Genomic DNA, 22,468 nt, shown 5'->3' with positions numbered 1-22,468 from the left:
CTTTCGCAGCATAATGAAATATACTTTTATCATTAGGCTCAAGTAGAATGTAATTAAAACTTGCTGTGCAAGGTAAGTGCAGGAGAGGATGCCTGTTGCCCTTGACGACCACGTGCACATTTGCTTTATATAATGCAAAGGAAACTTTTAATTGCCAGTGTTAAATTCTCTGAAGTTAGTTTCACATCACCTCGACGTTAAGCGAAGAAGCAGATGGGGTCATTCTTGGTTTGTAAACTCCGTTGTCTGGATCATTTAATAGGATCATATTCAAGACTGTGATCGGCAGAGAATTCTAAAGAAAAGTAACAGTGAGAGCTCTGAACTATGAAATAACTCATCCGAAAAAAATAGAGGATTTTTTTTTCCTCTCCCCTTTTACTGCTCTGGCAAAAGTGGGTTACATTTTCTCTCTTCAGAGAGAGAGAGATCAGTATGGGTTTTATGCCAGAGGCCATTTTAATACATGAATGATTTGTAGGTAAATTTATTGTAGCCAATGGGTGCAGTCAACTGTGTAATAGAAATATTGTCAAAAAGCCAGGATTATTATTTAAATAAGTGCAGTGTTAAATTTGATTACATACTTTTTAAAGCTAATAAAACATTTCATTGCTCTCAAACTATTTCCCATAGTCCCATTTAGTCAGAAAACATAAATTAAGTGAAGCTCTGCATAGAAAATTACCCAGGCTTTGTGTCGATGGAAGCAGGCATGGAAAAGCTTGGCAGCCTCACAATTTAAAGACAAAAGGATCTGAAAGGGGTTGGCAGGCTCCTCTATAGGCTGGGTTGGGGGGGGCTCACTTCTACCCTTGAAGAATTATAAAAAATGACTGCCTAGGAGAGTGCGTGCTTGAGGTGGCCCCTATGGATGCAGAATTGTAGGCAGCCTAGATGTGAATCAAAATGAGGTCACCTCTTCCCTTGTCAAGGATAGAGAGAAGACACTCAGGTCAATAAAATTCCATTCCCTTGGACTCAGGGTCTTCCAGAAATATTAGCCACTTTCTTTTTTTTTAAAAAAAAAAAAAGTAATTGTTTTTGTTTTACATAAATCAAAGTAAAGCCTTTGATGCCAATGTAGGGATGTGACATTTTAAATGGTGCTGTTTGCTGAGCTGATCCTGTGACAGGTCTTCATTTCCACCAAATGTCAAGGATCAGCGCCTCGCATTCATTTTAATGAAATATTGTGCTGATAAGGGTTATGAATGCCAAGTTTAAGCTGTAAATTGCTAAACGCCGGGCTGCTTTATGCTTTGTGAACCCACCAGGGAGCAAGCTAATGAAGGTTTCTCTCTCGCTTCCCCTTACAGTTGGGGATTCACGGCTATGCCTTTGCAATCACAAATAATGGATATATCCTGACGCACCCAGAACTCAGGCCACTGGTAAGAGGAATACTTATTTCTGTGTTTCTCCTTTTATGATTTTAAGAGATTTTCTTCAGTTCTGCAGTGATGACACTTTGTAGCAGTTTTCACATTAAAAGCTGAATTCATCATATTGTCTCCCAAAGGTTGTTTTTGCCAGTTAATAAGTAAACAATGTTGGATAGATGCAGTTACTCTCATGCTTTTATATATAAATCCACATACATCTATGTGCATTTATTTATTTATTTCACAGCTGCCAGTATATGGAATTTTTTTTTTTTTTAACTTTAGACAGTTTGAAACACATCGCAGTGGGCATCTTTATATAACAAATTGTCTCACTCTCGACCCCAAGACTGACTTTTTGCAAGTTACATTTGACACAACAAATTAGTCCCAGGAGGATCCCTGGAAATTCATTATGATAGAATTGGCCCCCAAATTCTGCCTACACCCAGCACCTCCTGAGTTGAAGAGATTCAACAATACCTTTTTTGTTTCATTAAAACAGTTGAGATTTGCTCCATTTCCTGCCTAAGCCATATCCAGTAGCATTGTTTGGTGACCTGACCTGTAGAAAATTTTCTTTCCACACCATTTTCACTTTCTCTGCAGCGAGTGGGGTTAGGCCAAATCCAGGTCAGCTCATGACCCACCCCGCTCCCTGGGGAGGCTGCCTGGAGCCCCATGTGGAGGAAGCTTCCGAAGGGCAGCCAGACTGTGGGATAGGAGGCCCTGGTCCCCTGGCAGCATCTCCTGTGGGTGCTGGAGGGGCTTCGGTGGCAAATGTGCCGTGTTTTTTCATCTCCGGACTATTAGGAATGTGTTGAAAAAAGGGCATCCCTTTCGGTGTGTGTTTATCTCACGTTAAAGAAGATATAAAGGTATAAAAAGCACTACAGTAAATTCTGCTTTTGAAGTTAAAGTGTAGGTTTAGGTTGTTTCCTGTAGCAATCCACACATCCACACCCACACGTGCACACGGACCCATCCGCCCCACGCGGCTGGTCCTTCATCAGAATTAGAAAAGAGCGCAGTGCCTGCTGCGCAAATGTTTGCTGGCGAAGCATTGTGGGGACCAGTTCGCTTCTCGCTTGACTCATTGTTTAGAAAAGTCCCCGTCTGAGCTCCATCATCAGGCAGCTTTGCTCTAATCGCCCTGGTATTGAGGGAGTCATGGCCATGTCATGTGGATCCCATATGCACGCTCTAAATGGGAATTATGGTAATATTTGATTTCCACAATCTTTTTATCAGGAAAGGATTGAGTTAACTGGCTAGCTAGTTCCAAATGTGACTCCGAATTATGGAAAAGTCTGATTGAAACATATACTAACTTTCTAAGGATATTTAAGTCTAAAAACATACTTAGGTCTAAAGGGGTGATATGAGTTGTGTGTTTGGTGTGGCTCAGTCTGGCTCCTAGTGCTTATTTATTCCAAGGGGGAGTGGAACAGAGTAAATGAAACAATCAAACCTGGACGTTCTGCCAGGGAGCGAATTAACTTCCTATTTATCAGCTTTTAAAGAAGGCACGAAATGCAACCAGATGTCAGAAGTCACCAAGGTACTTTCGCTGTCTCTGCCTCAGTGGAAATGAGCAGCCCCCATCTGCACGGTGAACTCACAGTGTCTTTCCACTCCTTTCTATCTTCTGGTGATGCAGCAAAAGGTCTGTTTGCAAATGCTCCATCTAATGCACTATTCAGAGCTGTAGCCGCAGAGAGGGCAGCCGAAAGGCTTTTAGCAAAGCAGGCCAACCAGGCAGCACCAATCTCCTCCTATCAGTACAAAAACAAATCGTTTCTGCTCTTCTTGCCTTTGAAACATTGCACTGAATGGTTTCACCGAAAGTGGCAACCAGGGTCAAGTTCCATCAATGGGATGGCCCAAGCAAAGGCCCCATGTCTCACCTGTGAAAATCCAAACCAGATGAACCATATTGCAGTTGATGTGTGATAAGGACCTAAGGAATAGCCAGGCCGTTTATCTGTCTCTGACTCCGAGGCCATGAGACCTTTAGAGGAGGTTTGGAGCAGTGCCAGTCATGGAGGATTACCCGAGCTCACCCTGAATGTGAGCTCGGGTAATCCTCTGAATGTGATCAATAAGTGGATATTGACTGTGCCTCGAGGTTTGCATTTTCCTCCTGGGAAAAAGATTGCAGTGAAGTGGAAGGAACTCAACTTCAGCACCACAGAGGTGGCCCTCGACTCCTAGTCCTGCCACATCCCAGCTGTGTGACCTTGGGCAAGTCACACCGCCTCTCTAAGCATCAGTTTCTCTTACAGGCCTGCCATAACCATAGTGTATATATCTTAGCTTGGTTTTCAGAGTAAGTGAGATAATGAAGGGCTCTGCGTGACAGAGCAGGCCCCAGGACATTGTGGGGGCAGTGGCGGTTACCTGGCACCTTGTTTGTGTTAAATTGGCTCTATGGATCTGAGCTCAGCTGCTGCAAAGTTTGGGAGGACATGGTGGTGGTGGGTGCTTAGGGGTGGTTCAGGCTGTTACGGTAAACATTGGTGAGGGATGCACACACACTCCTTGGAATCATGCAACGTGCATTCGATCCTAATTTCTGTGTACCTTCAACTTAGTCTGTAAAATCTCGGCTATGCCTGTTTGTGCCTGTCTGCCTGCCTCTCCCTTCTCTTTCTGTCTCTCTGTCTCTGTCTTTCATATATCTCTCTCGCACAGGCACCCACACGCACACCCACCCACCCACATTCTCAGTTTTCTTGGCCAACTCTTGTCTAGAGGACAGAGGACAGCTGTACTGTAAGGTTCTATTTGAGCCCTATCGTGTGAGGAAGCCAAAGTTTTTGTTGCTGTTGTTTGTTGTTAAAGTAGCAGTAAGAATAGTACCAGAAGCTGCAGTAAGCAGAGATGGTCGTTAAGGGTGATCCACATGGATGGCATACTCCTGGCTTTGGCCTGTACAAGAAACTTGTTCATCTCTGTGTTTACGGTCCCCTGAACAACAGACGCTGAAAGTTTTCCCTGCCTTCTCCCTCGCCACCAGTCCACTCAGCACACAGTAGGGACCCTGGAGGTGAATGAATGAAGGCATCCTCCAAAACCGCTGTTTCCATGTTCACTCACTTTGGGTGGTTCAGATAATGTGATTTGTGAGCTCCCCCTGGAAACCCAGGGATTGCACGGGACACGGTCCACCCTGGTGAGAACCCTCACTCAGGGCCGGGGACAGCCAGCTGCCAGCAGCTCTTGGCGAGCTGAGGGGACCGGCAAGGAATCCTCACTCAGTCCTGACTCGCTTTCTCTAGAGTCCAGCCAGATAATCACATCCTTATTATAAATGCGCAGCCCCCTCTCTCCTGGCCAAGGCTACCCGATTAGCACGTTGGGTGTGAGTGCGGGGCTGTGGCCAGCGAGAGATGATGGAGTCAACTCCCTTAAAACAACTCCTGTTCCCTCTCCATCTGCCATGAGGTCGTTTCTGCCCCTGCAGCCAGAGGAAAGCAGTGGGTTTCTCTGAAGCACAATACCAATATTTTTCTAATTTGTCTAATAAAATCTTTCCCCTGAACTTAGTGTTTGGCTTGATTTCACCCAGTGTTTTCTTTAATCTTGTGTGATTTGGGTGTGAATCAGGAAGTGTCTCCAAAAACAGCTCAGATGTAGGGGCCTTACTCGGCCAACTTGCTTTGGTTTAATTGGCAAAACTGCTAAAGAAATACTTTTCCGTTGATAACTGGGCTACCATTAGTCTGTCCCCAGTTGTTTCTCAGGCACTCTGTCCTTGCCACCAGCCTGTCAGCTGTGGTAGGCTAACTGGCTAACTGACATTGATTCCACAGCATTTGCCCGGTGCCTGGTGTGCTGGGTCCCGTGGACCAGGGGCAGATGTAGCCATCGTCGAGTGGGCTGGGGGCCGACTCGTGGGTGGAGACCCATACCTATTCCCTGGGTGGGGAACAGGACGACAGCACAGCAAGAGGGACTCAAGTTAGACCTTAAGGAATGCTTTCTGAGTCATTACAAAACACCTGGAAATTTTTTCTTGGTCTCTACCATTCTAACATTCGGGTTAAAATTATTTCCAAGTGTAGTTACTTATACTTACTGTCTAGGTTGATGTGTTTTGCATTTTACTCTTCCCATCTCTTTGAGAGCTTTATGGATTTTTTAAAAACCTGGAACCCTGAATATTTCCCTTTTTCTTCTGCCCAACAGGGCCTCGAGGGAGATAAGACTGGGAAGGTGCCACCTATAGCATGATCTGATTTTTTGTGTGATTTTGGTGATTATCTCTCCCTCCATTGTTCCCCTTTAGAGGAAAGGAACATCTGAGTTGATTTCCTTCCTCAAGGAGGCCTGGAATGTGGGCCTGGTCAAATCACCGAGAGAAAACAAAGAAGCCCCCTTCCAGCAGCCGCAGGACAGGCCGGGCTCCACAGTCAGCCTGGGGCAGGCAAAACCTGAGACCTGCTTCCAGGAGCCCATGTTGCCATCTGCCAAAAGATGTTTGTTCTGTGTCTGTAAGCCTAGGAGGCGGGGAAGGGTGCTGGCGGGTTTCTGTTCTGGATGAATATTTGCCACCCACATGGGCCACTGGGTGTGGTGGTAGACGCCATGGGAGGTAGGAGTAGTGGAGAGAAACCTTCATTCATTCCTTCAACATTTGCTGAGTGTCCACTATGTCCCAGGCCTGAGCAAGCTGCTCGGAGTGGTTACAGAGATGAGCCCTGCCTCAGAGAACTCGAAATCTAATAGACAGATAAGGTTTAATACTTAGGGACTATAAGTGACTATAGACACTACCAGGGAAAATGCACTTTTGTGTGCTTGTATTATTGGTCTTAGCATTTTCTTTCTAACGTTCGTTGATTGCTTTTTATGTGACAGGTACTGCGTGACATGTCTTAAAGCTTTAATCACTGACTCATTTAATAACAAGCCTGGAAGGGTGTGTGTGAGGTCAGGCCTGGGGGGAAGATGGGTCTAGAAGGCACCTGGAGTCATATTATAGGCACCTCTGAGCGCCAGACCGAGGAGCTGGGTTCTTTGTGAAGAAGGCAGATACCCGGCGTTGCCTACGGGAAGCGAGGCACTAAGTGATAAGAGGCTCAGGTGACTGGAAAGTGCCGGAACCTGGAGCCCTACCCAGCTCAGTTTAGATGTGCTAAATTCACTGGCTACCTTGGTGGGTGCTTCAGGAGTCAGGAGGCAGAGCAGAGGGTGGGCATGACAGAGAAGCCCGGGCTCCAAAGCCACGTGGGTGAACAGCAGGGTCGTCACGGGACAATTGTAGTTAGAATCTGTCTAGACTGGTGCTGCCCAGTGAGGATATAAAGGGAGCCGCAGACAGGAGCTGCCTGGATAATTTTAAATTTTCTAAGAGCCACATCTAAAAGTAAAAAAGAAACAGGTGACATTAAGTTTAAGAATATATTTTATTTAACCCAATAAATTCAAAATCACATTGTTTCAGCATACAATCAATATGAAAATTACTAGTGAGATATTTTACATTTCTTCTTTCATACTGATCTTTGAAATCTGGTGTGTTTTACACACAGGGCACATCTCATTTCTGACCAGTAGCATTTCAGGGGCTGGAGCCACTTGTGGCAGCGCAGGTCTAGAGTGGGACCAGATAACCTGGACCCTTCCAAATAAAATGCTAGGTTGTAGGACCTCCACTTTCCTAAAAGTGAATTAGAACAAACTTTAGCACTGCCACTGCCACCCGTCACTCTTTTGTCTTGGGAGTCTGTGCAAGCAGTTGGTGGCTCCTTAGCCTTGTCCACTGTGACCTCAGCACCCCACCCCCTCGCAGGCCGTGGCCTCTCTGGGAGTGAAAGTAGAGAGTCGTCCAGAATTTAGGGCATCCAGTCAATCGCCAGGGCAGATGTCTCCCTGGTGTGACCCTGCTCCTCTGGCTATTTCAGCAGCGTGGGTTCAGTCCCAAACCACATCGACTTCCTAAGACAAATATGCGACACAACACAAGCCAGCAGGCAGGAAGCTTAGTCACATCAGCTGAGCCTGAGCCGCGGGGTTGTCCAAATAGGAATATTGAGACACGCAAACCACTTCTCTCGTTCTGTACAACTCAGGTTTACTTTTTAATGAGCTCACATTCTGCAGATAACTGTGTCATCTTCCTAAACTATTCTAGAACCTTCCACTCCCCTGGAATTCAGCACTGTTGCTGGTCTAGCGACTGGCTGTCCACAGTCTGAGCTCTGTCTGATGTCACCAGCCTTTCCCTTGTGTCATTGCCTGACTGTCCCCGCCCTTCTCAGGTTTGTTCTGCTTCTTTGCCCTCACTAACCCCCAGGCAGTTCATTTTTCCATGCCCTTTGTAATTGCACCTGGGTTACAGACAGGTCCTTGCAGAAGGTCTTTGTACATTTGACACATGGCCATACTAATAAATATAAATATTCTTACACCACTGTCCTCTCCTATGGAATTAAGTGGACGTTCCTATGGACATGTGAAAATACACGTTAAATGCTAAGTAGACAGTGTGTGTCAAACACCAGTTTAAATAGGACTGACTTGACTCAAGCAATGCGCCATGTGAGCAGATTCAGTATAATTTCAAAATATTCAATGTGAAGTTAAATGTGATTTTATATCATTATGCAGATCCTCAATTATGTAAGGGCTTTCTTCCATCCCACACCTAATAGTTTTCTTTTTTTGTATAATTCTTGAACCAACATTGCTTCGATTAATCCTCCTTAACTTTCTTTTCCCATCCACAACTACTCAATGCAAAGGCTAAGGCTTCTTGTGAGTTCAAAGGGTGTGGGTGTGGCCTCCACCAGTGGCTTTTTCTGGACCCCAAGTCATCCGCCCTCATGTCCAATTGGATCTGGCTCCCAAACACTCCTCAAGCCCACTCACCCCTCTCTGTCACTACCCGCTGGTCAGGGCCACTGTACTGTCTCTCCTGAATGACTTCAGTCCCCTTACAGGTCCTCTCTGGGCACCTGGTTTTGCCCCCTACCCCACCCCACCCCAGCGCTGATTCCCTCAGCAGTCAGAGGGGGCCTTCACAGCCATTAGCTGGGCTTCCCTTGGCATTTCAAGTAAAACCCAAACTCCTGGCGTGACCCCAGCACCCCATTAGTTCTGGCTCCATAACCTGACCTGCCAGGGCCTGTGTGGCTGCTCACCAAGCTCTCCTGAGCTCCAGCCACGCTCTGGCCCTTTTCCATTCCTCAGAAACCTTTCGGCTTCTAATCCTTGTGCCTGCCCTTCCCTCTACCCAGAATCTCGTCCCAGATACACCGGGGCTGGGTTGTCCTCATCTCAGAGGTCACCCCTGTAGAGAGGCATCCCTGCTCCCTGACCAGGGGAGCCACTCTCCGCTGTCCCTCCCCATCACATCTGCTTTGGTTTCCTTGGTTCACATATCACTCTTGGGAAAGGTCCGTGTGCCCCACGTGTCCCCTGTGAAATCCTGGCAGTTGGCTCTGCATAGAGGAGCTAGTCAGTAGATACTTGTTGAACGATTTTGATGGTGTTTGAAAGATGCTGATGACTAGATATCTGGGTACCAATTTCCCGCGAGAAATGAGCAGTGCAGGTGCCACGCATTCGCTCATGAAACATTGAGTCCTTGCTACTTCGGGTGCGGAAACTGAAGCACATGCGATCAATACCTCCTTTCTTTCGGCCTCTCCTTCTGCCCTGCTGGCCGGCAGGCATTCATCAGACATTCCCAGAGTTAACACCGTGCTAGCTAATGGAGACACACAAGCAGTAGTAGAAGGATGTCTCTGCCCACAGAAGCTCACTGTGCAAAGCAAGAGTTCCCGACAGCCAGAGGGGCCAAGAAGGGCTATGGGCTCACAGCAGAGGTGTCTACTTTGCTCAAGGAAGGGTGCCTTGTGATACAGGAGGGCTTCCCAGAGGAGGTGGCAAGCACACCAACTGCATCCACAGTCCACTTTGGGGGACATTTCTTTCCATCCAGCAGGGGCCCCACACTTTCCCCAGGTCGATTGTCCTCAAACCAGACAAGACATGACTTCCACCTATGGTCCCAGAACCGTGCTTTCTGCTGGCCCCAGCCTGCCAGGGTGTGTGGGGTGGGGACTAATATCATTTACAAACCTTTGCTTGTCTCTCAGATGCTGGAATCGCCCTTCACTCAGGCTGCTGAGCTGCAGGAGGCTGCCCAGTAGGTGGCGCCCGGGCACTGCCGTGTGCCCAGTGCTGAGGCTGCGGACCCTGGTCGCTGCCAGCACACATTCTCTGAACAGAGCCCAGGGACTCCAGCTTAGGCCTGGTCTGAATCCATCCCATTTAGTTTAAAAGAAAGAATTAACGGATGCTTAGTAAATGTATCTGCTCAGAGGAGTGTGTTCTCTTAGAAAAAATAAACAAGGCTGTATGACCCCCACGTAGAAAAGCCTGTTCTTTTTGAAATACATCATTTGGCAAAAGAGAAAACAGAGCCTCGCATGCCTTCCTCTTGATGAAATCGTTGAGGGCACTGTTTGAACTGCCCGGGTCTGGACACTTGAGGGGAAGCATTGCAGCCCGGAGCTGGGAACGCTTGCACCTCTTTGAGCTTGCGGATTAAGCAAATGAGTGGTGTGCCTGCATTTCTGTCCAGTGGGAGCTACGCTCTTTTCTGTGAACCTCAACAGCCCCTTGATCCCCAAGCTCCGTGGCCGGATGTGTGCTTGGACACTCAGGGCCTAGATGGGGTTTAGCAAATAGGGGACAAGCAGTAACACTGCAACTGTTACTAAGGGTGTCAGGGGCCAGGCTCGATGCTGAGCACCCTTGTGTGCTTTGCCTCCTACATCCTCAAAGCATCCTGTGTGTCAGTGCTCATCTCAGAGGTGGTAACTGATGCCTGGCCCAAGGACTGTGCCAGTGAGGAAGTAAATTGGGGTCAATCAGGAGAAAAAAAATGATGCCTATGGGCACTGTCCTTTTTCATAAGATTAAACCTATGTGATTGAAAGAACTTCCCATAATTCTGAAGCTACGTTATAGAAGGTTCTTTTAAAAAATGAAAGCTGGGCTGAGAGCCTCCTGGCTGCTGCAGGCAGTTCTCCCCTTGCTCTCTGCCCCCCAAGCAGACCTGTGTGGAACACAGCAGTGGCTCCTTTGCTCTGAGAAGTCAGTGGGATTTGCTCCTGGGGGACACCCAAAAGAAATGGAGAGAGGAGAGATGGGGTCCCTGTCTCTCCAGCCCTGTGTCCTCTGAGACCGGCTGCCCACAATCTAAAGCCACATAGCCTCCCTTGCTCGGTGGCTTTCTCTCTGTGGGTTCCTAGGGCTGCTCCTTCCTTTGTCCCTTCACGCAGATGGAAGAAAAGGTCCCCACTGCTTCTAGCTTCAGGGTTCTGCCCCATTTTTTGTAGTTTTCTACACCCTACCTGCACCTTTACAATAGCCCCTTTATTAAACTTCCCTTAATTAGCCAGCTTGCCTATGCCATGTGCTTCCTGCTAGGACCCTGACTGATACGAAGGTATGAGTAGATGGAAGGTCTGTTTTTCTTAGGACTTTACTCTGTCCAGAGAGAAGGAGAGAAAGAAGGAAGGAAAGAAGGGAGATTGGGAGGAAAGAGGAAGAATGAAAAGGCAAGGGAAGCCCGAGAGGAAATGAGGGAGGGAGGGAGGGAGGGAGGGAGGAAAGGAAGGAAAAGGCCAGATGAAAAGACCTCTATCAGTTCCTTTATTTATTTATGCTTCTAGTAAATTCCCCTTTTGTTCAAGGGATTAAGAATTGGTCTCTGTTGCTTACCACCAGAGCAGCCTGGCTGATATACCCCCGGGGATCCCGGGATCCCAAGGTCTGGGAACCGCTGCTGGGTGTGGCTCTGAGCCCTGCTCTAAGGGAGCTGACGGCCTGCACGTCTTCCCTCTCCCTCCCCACACTTTCCTCTCAACCCCACCCCACCCCGTACCCCCAGAAGTCTTTCCTTCTCCCACCAGGCTTCTCACTCAGGCCTTAGAGTTTGAACCCCACTCTACGTTATAGAAACATCTTGACACAGGTGCCCCCTCCCTGCACAGCAAGCAGTCTGAAGACACTGGACAGATTATTTTGTTCACCCTGTACACCCAGGGCCTGGTAAGGTACCTACCAGAGGGAGCGGAAAGAGTGAAAAAACGGGGAGGGAAGACCCACGCATAGGAAACTGACCACACAATAATGGTATATTATTAAGTGCCAGGGGGACATTACTGCCAAGAAGTAGAACTTACAAAAGGACATGGTGTCTGGCTGTGGAAGGGGTGTCTGAGAAGGCTGCAGGGAGCCGGTTTGCAGCCTGCAAGCCAGAGGTCACAGCTTGTGACCAGCCTGTGATGCAGCCCAGCACAGCCCAGAGCCGCAAAGAGCCCTTCGGACGCCGGATGCACAGCTGTAACTTGCTCATTTCTGTGCCTCTGGAGCCTGCCGCCCTCCTGCCTCCCCTCCCTCCCCCTTTCCTCTCCTCCTCTCCCTCCTCTCCCCCCTGTCTCCCTCCTCCCCTCATCTGGCACGCATTTATTGAACACCTCTCCTGTGCCAGGCATTCTATTAGATGCTGGGGATCTCCTGATAACACAAAACAGGCATAATTCCCCCTTCATTTGGTGTTTGCAATCTCAGGGAGAAGATGTGTGTGTGTGTGTGTGTTTAAGCTGATAAGTAAACAAACAAACAGTTGTCCACATTTTGGAGAAACTTTCCAAAGAAACAGGATCCGAGAAAACAGAAAAATAGGGAGAAGCACCTCGCTTAGTGGGATGGTCAGGGAGAAAGAACTGTGCTTAGGGATGACATTTTAAGCTGAGCCCTGAAGTCCTGAGGGAAGAAAAAGAATTTGCTCTGCCAAGACTGTGGAGACTGGCTCAGGCAGAGGGAACCGTGTCCGCAAGCCCTGGAGGCATGGGGATGTTCAGTGTGTCCTGTCTGGAATCTGTTGGTAGATTCAGAGCAGACTTCCAGGCAGGAGGCAGAGCCGCTTGAGGTTTTATCGATACATTTCTATTTGGGAACATGCTTAGCGAAGCAGTTGCTGCTGATGCCTGCCCCATGCCTGTCCGTCTGCCCTCCGCCCTCACCATTTCCACACATGCCAGCCTGGCTCACAGCTACCAGTACCGGAGCGAAGGCTTCCAGAGTCCCCTTTTCCCAGGCATGCCGCAGGCCAGCTGTGCCAGGATTAGCATTGCTCCACCAAAGACAGGTGAGCACTGGCACCTCGCAGGCGGGATAGCTCCAGGCGCTTGCTCCGTGCTGGCTCCCAGAGCCCACGGTGCTTCCATGCTCCTGCTCAGGGCTGCACCTTGTGTGGGCTGCCTGCCCTTCTCTGTCTCTGAGTCACTTTGCCTTGTCCCTACAGCATTTCCTGGGAACCCATCTCAAGTAAAAACCTTGCCGTTGAATCCTGGTCTTGGGGTCTGCTTCAGAGAGAACTCAAGCCAGGACACCAGTGGATCTTCATTTCTCTGTAGAAATTGATTTACCCTAGACTGGAACCTCAACTCTAGTTCTCTGTGCACCACACAGACCTTTGCGTCAACATAGTGGCACCAGGCACATGTTCCATCTTACTTCAGGCCCCTGCACGGCTTTTCACCGTGTCCCAGCCTGTTTGGAGAATCCACATCTGCACTGAGAAGTGCCGAGGAGCAGTGGCTATATGCCGTTAATAACCGAGAAGGCACTCTCAGGAAATCTGGTTACGAGAGAGGACTCTGCTGCTTTATTGCTTGGCAAAAGAATGCGATGAGGGCAAAGCTTGTCTTTGCACTGGACACACTCTGACCTTTGTTTCGCTAGATTAATTTCATATCTGGAGTGCCCCATCTTGGATGATGAATTAGCAATAAAAAGCTCATCAAAGTGTAATTACATGCAATGTGTTGAATAATGATCTCTTAAAAATTCCTATAGATTTGTCTGCACCTCCTTCCCCCCGGGGGGGGAGGGGATGAGGCTCAGCTGCCAGCTACCAGCCCGGCTCAGGAATGCAGCCCCCGGCCACGCTGTGGGCCTGAGAGGGGAGCGCTGGCTTCTGTCATTGCCCAGTGTCATCTAATTGATCAATGGCTTTTCTCCACGTGATGCACATCTTTATATAATTTAAAGGACCATCTCCATGGGTAGGAAACACAGGAAGTGGAAGCTCAAGGCAGAGAGAAACCCTCACTCCTCCATCTGCAGCAGCCTGTGGGGGGAGAGAGTTATTAATTAAAATGTTAACTGCCCAGAGGATAACAGGCCAACCAGCATGGAGAGCTCCTGGGAAGGGAGCTCTAAAGCTTTCTTAATTCTAAACTACGGGAAAGAGTGTGCCTCCTTAAAACAGGAAAGCAGAGCCATCTGCACCTAAGAGGAGGCTCCTCTGAGCTGTAGAGTGAGGGTAGGCCTCCTGGCCCTGACTTGTTTCTCTCCAGAGGGCTGGACTTGGACCGGGAGAAAACCTAGCTTACCCTCCCGTCGATCTATCCAGGAGCCCTGTCAAACCTATGGCTGGGCTGACAGAATATTCCAATGGTTCCAACAGGGTAAAGGCCCGCTCACTTGAATAGCTGAAGAATTCAGTCATTTGAATGCCAATGAGTATTCCTCCGGGAGTTTACATTTTAGGAAGACAGTGCATCTGAATCCCCATGAGAGCATTAAATTGCTACCTAATTAGCAATCCCAAATTATATATATTTAAAAGATAATTAAAGGTTTGAAGGCTGTTGGAATAACTGGTTATGCATTTAAATGAATCACTAGAAATTTGTTAGTAATGTGCCGAGTTTTCTTTTCTTTCTTGCTTCCTTCTTTGAAGTTCAGTAGACCCAACCTCGCGGGGTTAAGTCTGGTAGCGGTAAGATAAAGGCAGCTGTTTTTAATTATTGCAGCTCAGCCCTCCAAATAATTATAAGCAGCTGTCATTTTTACATAATCCTAAATGATAAGACCCAAAGAATGCAAAGAAAAAGGTTGAGGCCATGGACTTTTTGGCCCAATAATCGAATGCCCACCACATCCTGAAGTGACCATTGCGCTTCATTGAGGAGGTGCCTGGCCTTGAGGTCTTCACTAGCTGCCACCGGCACCTACGTTTGGGAACATGCCTCCCAGGTGCCACTTCCACATTCTTAGTCATGTGCGCAGGGCAAAGGGAGACACTCATTCACACATTTGGAATATTGACACAAGAAAGTAGTTTGGCTAAGCCAGGCAGGTTTTTGGCTGGACGTTCTCAGCCTCACTTGCCTCTTTCTCCTTGGGATGGGGTCTACCCCTGCCCTTGACCTAATGAATGACACCCTCCCCCCACACACACAATAGATCGCACAATAGGTCACTCAATAGCTGGCCTTTCTTTTGTCTGTGGCTGCGGATTTCACAGGATCAAATGCTTTTTGTACACCAGCTGGCTGGGATCAGAAATCCCAAATGACAGGCTGGCCTGCCAGCCTCAACCCAGGGAGCTCTGGGTTCAAGTCTGAAATTCAGTGCTTTCTGTGCCTGTTGCTCCCGGAGACTCAGTTTCCTTCCTTGAAAATGAGAACAAAAATAGTGCCTACTGCCTGGGATTGCTGTAAGGAGGAAATGAGTCCATGTTCACAAAATGCCTAGAACGGGCCAGGCACAGAGTAAGTGTCACACGTGTCTATTAAGGGAATACACACCCTCATGTGTTCATTTCCTCTGTACACTCATTCATCAGATAATTATGGAGAACCTACTCTTTGCCAGGCACCTTCCTGGGCATGCGAGTAAGCAACTAATTGGCAGTCCAGTGTGGGGCGTGGAGAGGGAGCTACCACGGGAGGCTGAGGAACCTGCGGGAGGCCCGGAGCTGACCGAGCACAGGCCAGTGGAGGAGCTGATGTCTCAGCTGGATCCTGAGGGCAGCTGCTTGACTCTAGGTTGGGGTGAAGAGCGTTGGCAATAGATGGAGTGGTGTGTGCAGAGGCCTGGAGGCAAGAGTGATAGTGACATTTTTAGCAGCCGGCTCAGTCTAGCTGGGGAGTATGGTGAGAGGCAGGAAGCGGTGAGAGAGAGGCCGCTACGGCGAGCCGAGTGCGAGTGATGGGGACCCCAGGCGTCCTGGGATGTTGGACACTGTCCTACAGAGCGTGAGGGGTCCCGAGGACTCCAGACCAAACAGTGATATGATCTGGTTTTGGTACAGAAGAGCCTGCCTGGTTGGACCCTGGAGAATGGATTAAGGGGTGGCATCCAGGCAGGGATGCCTAGAATCACGCGCCCCATCAATGGGAGAGGTATCATGGGGCTGACGCTGGTTGGTGGCAAGTTGTATGGAGAGATGTGATTCAGTGTCAAGAGACACGTAGTTTGCTGAGCCCCGTCTGCTCTGCCAGGCCCCCTGGCCTTTTTCTCTGACTATACTCCCCTGGTCCAGCCTCTGCCCACGTGTCCGTGATCACAGACAAATATAAGACCCAGAGGACTCAGGCAGACTTACCAAGGGGCCCCTGGTGTTCCCATGAGTCATGAGTGACATCAGAAATCTCTTGGGCTTTAGTCAGACCAGCTTGCATCCAGAAACATTTTTTTTTTAAAGATACATCGGTAGAATTGGGAATCACATTTAAAAAATACCAAAACTAAACATTTTGCTCGGTCAACAGTCCGGTGGTCCGGATGGACCAATGATGGATGTGAACCTGTTGAGTCTGGTGATCAGGACATGGCTATGGCAGAGAGCCGATGGGTTTAAAAGATAGTCAAGTCCATGTTTACGCTACAAAGCCCTGTGTCCTTGCAGAGGTGCAGGGTGAGGGCCGCCTCAGGAGAGAAGGGAGAGAGACGAGCTGGAAGAATCAGAGAAACTGTCACGGAGGGTGTGGCCACAAAGATGGGTCCCTTCCTGTCTTCTCTTCCTTCACAAGTATCTAGGAAAAAATTAGCAGAAAAAGAGAAACGAAGTAAAGCTATCACGCCAGGCAGCTCCCTAAATAAAGCCGCCCACACACACTCACACGTGCATATGCTGAAGGCCCGACAGCCTCACATAGGTTGATGCTGGTACAGGCATAAACCTGGCCAGGCTGGGAAGGAAGGGTTCCTCTCCCTCCGCTCTGCATCGCTCTTCTTACTTCACTTCCAAATTCACTGCCAGCTTCCTGCCCTTCACGTCATTCGGGGCAAAAGCCTTGAAGTCGAGAGATCCCTCTGCTCTGTGCTGACCGCCATCCCTCCACGCTGAGGCAGGGACTGGAGTCCTCTCCCCAGTGATCGCACTGGGAATGGCACTGGCTGCAGGCCAAAGCCAGCAACCCGGGAGCTCACTGTGCAGCCTCGTTCAAGGCGAACGCGTTGCCGTACAGTGTTGGCTGGTACTATTTTCTGATCTCACTTGTGTGAATATGGAAATTCATGGTCTTTGCCGCTTCTGAACTAGAACCAGTTCCGCCTCATGTTCAGAACAGTCTGACAGTCTCCACACACCCGAGGTTCTTTGGGTACGCAATTTCTCAAAGGAGTGCCAAATGAAGTTCTGTAGATGCAAACACGAAGTTGCTTGTCAGATGTCACGGACATACTCTCAAATTGTAGAGGTCCCCTTTAACCCTCAGTGGAATCTCTTAACGACTCAGTGGTGTTTGAGATCTTTATATGAAATATGGAATGTAAGTGGCACACGGCGCCTGTCTCGATTTGAAACTTGGAAATTCATTCTGAAGGCCGTCTTGCATCAGTCTTTGCTCAGGAGGCTTTAGAGAGGGTTTTGTCTCAAAGTGTTGTTGCTTATCCGAGTAGCTGTCTCCCAGGTCGCCACATTCGTCTTTATTTTGTATGAAGTATCCAGGTACTATTTCCTTCTCTGCTGAGAGGCCATCACCCCTTCACCTGAGTTAGCAGAGGCCCCTCTTCTCCCTGCATCACAGTTCCCTGTCCCCTGTCCCTTTGCTGGCACAAGACATTCCTCCTATCCCACCCACTCAGCACGATGTTCATTTTTATGACTCACTTGCTGTTATAGGACAGACTGGCTTTTTGCTAATGGGAATTTAAACCCCAGCCTCCGGGTAGTAAGCCGAGTTTGACCTACAAAAGTGGTGGCGGGGCTGGGCCACGTCCTCCCCACACACAGTGCCTATGACTCACGGAGACTCCGAGGACACTGATTTAAGATAAAGGTCATTTGGGTTTTCAAAGCGGCCTGTTAATTGTTGTTTCTTTAAAAAATACCAAAGCTGTTTTAGATTTACAGCGATCAAAAGGATTTTGTAATCACACTAAGAGAGCACGTAGGACTTTTCATCTTTGAGATGCTTAAAAACACTAATTAATAAGAGCATGGTACCTTTTAGAAAAGGGAAAAGGCTCGCCGCCGTCTCGACATGCCCTCTTGCCTCTCCCCCACCTTCCGGCTGCTCTCGGACACACCCTCTCGGCCCCGTTTCCCTCCAGTGCTCTGGGCCTCTCCTCTTCCCGTGAACATGAAGGATTTCATCTTCGGGTACAGACTCATCGGGGTTTCTCTCCCAGCGTAGCATCTGTGTCACCCAGCCCTGTATCTTCTCTAGAAGAGCCTATTGTAGGGTCACACTCTCAGGGGCAGCACAGCTTCCATGGAAATCCCAGCCACAGTGGTATTACCAGGCCCTGCGTGGCTCCTCTGAGGCCCTGAGTTGGACTTTGGTCACTGGGTGTCCTAGAAATACAACATCGTCCGTTGGGCATGTGGCTCGCTGCACTCACGCGGTATGTTGTAGTTGCTCTTAATCTAAAACCGATTCCTGCAACCTCGGCCATCAAGGCCAGTTTCAGGGCAGCCTGAGATTGTCCGCTGTTATCAGAGACAGGACGGGCTGGTGGGATTGGATTCCCAGAGTGGATCTGCGGCCATCCGTGTGCCTGCTACGCACAGTCCCATCAGTAGCTGCCGTCTGGGCTGAGGACCTGCATTAGCAAGGACACCGTGTCAAGGTGGCAGTGCAGAGGGGGGTGAAGACTGGAGGCTCAGAAACCAGGCAGAGTTGGCTTTGAATCTCGATTCCCACTTATCGTGTTACCAAGGGACCTGCGCCCTTGGGCTCAGCGTTTTCCCATCTGGGAAGCAATTATCCCCTCCTTGGAGTTGTGAGAATTAGACAAGATGTGTACAGTGCTCAGCACAGTGCCCGGAACAGTCCCTCTTCAGAAAAAGCTTGCTGCCTTTTTTTTTTTTTTTTTGCTAAAGGCTATGACTTAGAAAGCAGAACAGATTGGTTGCTACATTTTATAAATTCCTTGTTGGAGAAACAATGAACTTAGAAAACTGGAAACACTAACGACTTCAATGAACCTACCCTTTGGGAAAGATAGCAGAATAGCAAGTGATGGTCCCTGCGTTGTGGGGGTGAAGGCAATATTTTTCTCATTTCTTGTACTTTTCGTTATTTTCCAAATTTTCTACAGTGAGCAGTTGTTACATGGATAATCTGAAAAAAAGAAAAGCAACTTTAAAAACAGCAAACACTCAAACTGGTTAGATTGTAGCCAGAAAAACAGTGACTGATACCAGCCACTGGGAGCCCCTTTTCCTGGGGTCCCCTCCTCTGAGACTAGACTTACTGTGACAGTCATAGACCTTGATTTGCAGATTGTAAGGAAGAAGATTATCACTCTGTCACAGGCCCTTCTGGCCACCTGGCCAGGGAACCAAGTCTGTATTTGAGGACCTTCCCTTTGACCTTGAGAAGAATTGGCCACCTTGCAGGGTTGAACTGTTCCTTTAAAGGAATAAAAATATTAATAAACAACTGTACCGTTAAGGCCCATTTTACCCTGCAAATGTACTCCCTAGGGATGAGCTCAATGAGGCAGGGGCTGCCATGTCTCAGCAATGACATTAGCATATATTAGTGCTGGCCCAGTGGGCATATTCTCAAGCCCTGTTTATTAGGATATTCTGTGTGCTCAGCTATGCTTGTACCCATTGCTTCTCACTGCAGCTCTGTGGACTGGACACTGTTACCTTCATCTTAGAGGTGAGCAGGTGCACACTAGCCCCAGAGGAGCTCAGGCAATTGTACAAGCCCCAGAAGAGCTCGGACAAGTGCACACAGGTTCCAGAATTGCTCAAACAAGTGCACACAGGCTCCAGAGGGGCTCAGACAAGTGCACACAGGCTCCAGAGGAGCTCTGACAAGTGCACAAGTCCCAAAGGAGCTCAGACAAGTGCACACTGGCCCCAGAGGAGCTCAGACAAGTACACACAGGCTCCAGAGGAGCTTGGACAAGTGCACACTGGCCCCAGAGGAGCTCAGACAAGTACACACAAGCTCCAGAGGAGCTTGGACAAGTGCACACTGTCTCCAGAAGAGCTCAGACAAGTGCACGCTGGCCCCAGAGTGTTCGCAGCCTGTAGATGAAAACCTGATGAGAATCTCAGCTGACTCTGGGGCCCTGACTTTGAACTGCTCTCTTAACTGGGCCGATTCATTGGTGGTGAATCGTGATCTGCAGCTTGAGGGCAGGACATTACCCTTCTCTGAACTTCTCCATGCTTTCCCAGGGTTCACCTGGGCCTGACTCAACACCTGATAAATATTCAGCGTCCAACATTGTTTTGGGGGGTATGGGTGAACAAGTGAGCAATCGAGGGAATGAATGGGTAAGGAGTGAAGGAACCGAGTGCCCAGGGGACGTTAGACCTTACTCTCTTGAGCACCGAGAAGAGCAAATGTGCCTCTTTCCTTTTCCTGAAACGGCCACTTGGGCCTCTGAGACAAGAGAAGGCCAGGACCTCGGGGGATGTGGCCAAGGTGTTCACCAGCTGAGGACTGTGGCTGCCCCGGGAGAGAAACATCTGCCCAGACAATGGCTGGCTCCCGGCCCTCCGCCACACCCCTTCTGCAGATGGCATTAGCTTTGGGCAAAGCTTCTTCCTCTCCAGTTGTGGGCCTCCCACCCCCCTCTCCTTCCTTCCTGTTGGCAGCACGGAGCGGCACGTACAGTTGATCAATTATTAACACACACAATATTTGTTTCACAGAGATGCATGGATGTGTGTAGCTGATTTCCTCTGGCCCTTCCCAAAAGAACACAGAAAAACCAAAGGCATTTGTGGGTTTTTCAAACCAACATAAATATGGCCATCACCATAGCCCATCCCATTACACTTCCAAAGTGGGCCTGCAGGTAACACAGGGCACTCTCATCCACACAGTTACCCCCGCTGCAGGGTCTGGCACCTTGGCGAGCCCCCAGATGGTTCCAGCTTCCTCCTCAGATGGGTGCCCCTCTTGTCCCATCCTCCTAGGCCACAGGCTGGTCTGTGTGTTCGCCACATCTGGCCTTTATTTAAAGCTCCACCTCAAAGTATTTCATAGCACAGAATATCTTTCCTTATTAAATTCTCCCTCACATATTTTTTTCATAAAACAGGCACCAAAAACTACAAACCTACCTGTGGCTCTCAAAGTATCTGTTTATAAACCTTTGGAAACCGTTTGCAATTCGTTAATCACATTTTCAAAGGAAGTTACAGATTACAGATACACTAACAAATGCCATATACTATGCCTCGGCCCCAGTAACAAGATCCTCACGCAGGGAAGAGGGAGTGGGGCTGGTGGGCCTGGGGTTTGTCCCAGGCCGAGTCCCATGGGAGAGGGGAGAGCTGGCCTGGGAGGCAGAGATTTGAGAACTTAGTTATTTTTCTGTCCCTCTCTGTCTGTGGCCACACATATGTCCTCTCAGGGGGAAAACAGGTACAGGGGCTCAGCCATGCTTAAAAGTGTAATTTATCTCGATTAGCAGTGAGGTAATCGAGGGTTCCCTATAGGAACACCAAATCCCTTGTTCCTAAATAACCATTAAAGTACCAAAGTTTGTGAACAGATTCCCTAAAATGTGCTTTGAAAGTAGTTTATTTTAAAAGAAAAAAACAAAGGCATTAAATACTATACACAAGTCGAACTCTGTTGACTACTTATGCTTGAAAGTCAAGCCAGCTTTTAAGAAATCTTTAAAAGGGAAGGGGAGTCATGCGGAGAGAATGTATCGGTACATGACACATCCGAAAGAATAGAGGCTTGATTCAGGTGTGCACACCTTGTTTCGGGACTTGCTTCAAATCTGTTCCCTGTTTTCTCTGCGCTGATGTCACTCTCAGGAAGAATGGCAGAGGTGGCCACGAGGAGGCCAAGTTCACATCCACCTTAGTGATGCTAGTGGGTGGAGAGCCTCTTTGTCTGGATAAATCCAAGAAAGCATGTCAGATAGAGTTTCATTTGGGTTGGCCTGAGTTATGTCCCATCTCTGAGCCAATCACCATGTCCTGGAGGGACCTGGGTCTACCTCACGTGCTCAGGTCACTTGCCTACCTTTGAGCCAAGGGTGGTCTTACCTCCACTAGAACTGTATTTATTGAGAATAGGGTCAAGGAGTTCCCTACAGCAACACAAGCATGATTACCATGTCAAATGTGGGGAATGGATGGTGACAATCTGTAGGACAGGTGTCTTCCTAAAGAAGGTCCAGTCTCTAGCCATTTAATATGTTTCTTAATGTGAGAAATGCCAAAGGTGGATTTGGAGGCGTTAGGCTAGAGTTTATTCATCATTCTCGCCCTATTTTATATGTGCAACAGACCACTGGCTTTTCCTTTTCTCACCCAAATTGATCGCTCTACATCAATCTGTATTCTAAAGGAGCTCAGCCATTAGTAACGACCCACATGGAAAGAGTTTCAGACCTATTCCACGTGCCTGGACAAGGAGACTGTGGAGGGTGTCCCGGCAATGCAGTTCCATAGGGAATATCCCCAGCCCTGTGTCTTTCAATGAAATGAAATTACAGAGACTTACCGGAACATGGCAGCTTATTCATCCATATGCTGGGAAGTCTTGCTTTCCCTCCCTCTCTGATCTCTTCAAGCTTCATGAATGCCAACAATATAATCCACTGCATTTCTTGAGTGGTTATTAAAAAAAAATGAAGAATTACATTTTAGGAATGGTCGGAAATCAAGGGATCTCTGCAAATCTACCTTTGCCAGGTGCCATCTAAAAGGACCTGGGTTCTTCAGCACAAAGATACATTTTTCTTCCGGGAGAGTCTTGAGTCCCAACTTGGTGTTACGTATACAACTCTTGGCGCGTAAGATACACACCAGGAGGAGGCAGGTGTGT

The 22,468-nt window shown here is 48.5% G+C and overlaps 1 protein-coding gene across 2 annotated transcripts in view; it reads left to right on the top strand.

Moving 5' to 3' along the window:
• The window catches only part of CACNA2D3 (calcium voltage-gated channel auxiliary subunit alpha2delta 3), a 768,096-nt gene that overhangs the window by 570,409 nt on the left and 175,219 nt on the right, over positions 1-22,468 (top strand). For both annotated transcript variants that reach the window (XM_081159441.1, XM_081159440.1), the window contains one exon: positions 1,320-1,394. In XM_081159441.1, coding sequence (XP_081015567.1) covers positions 1,320-1,394 — 75 coding nt within the window. The remainder of the gene's footprint in view (positions 1-1,319; positions 1,395-22,468) is intronic.

This window comes from Miniopterus schreibersii (genome assembly GCF_964146895.1).
Source record: "Miniopterus schreibersii genome assembly, chromosome: 15".
Taxonomy (NCBI): Eukaryota; Metazoa; Chordata; class Mammalia; order Chiroptera; family Miniopteridae; genus Miniopterus; species Miniopterus schreibersii.
This window is presented reverse-complemented; position numbering and strand designations above follow the sequence as displayed.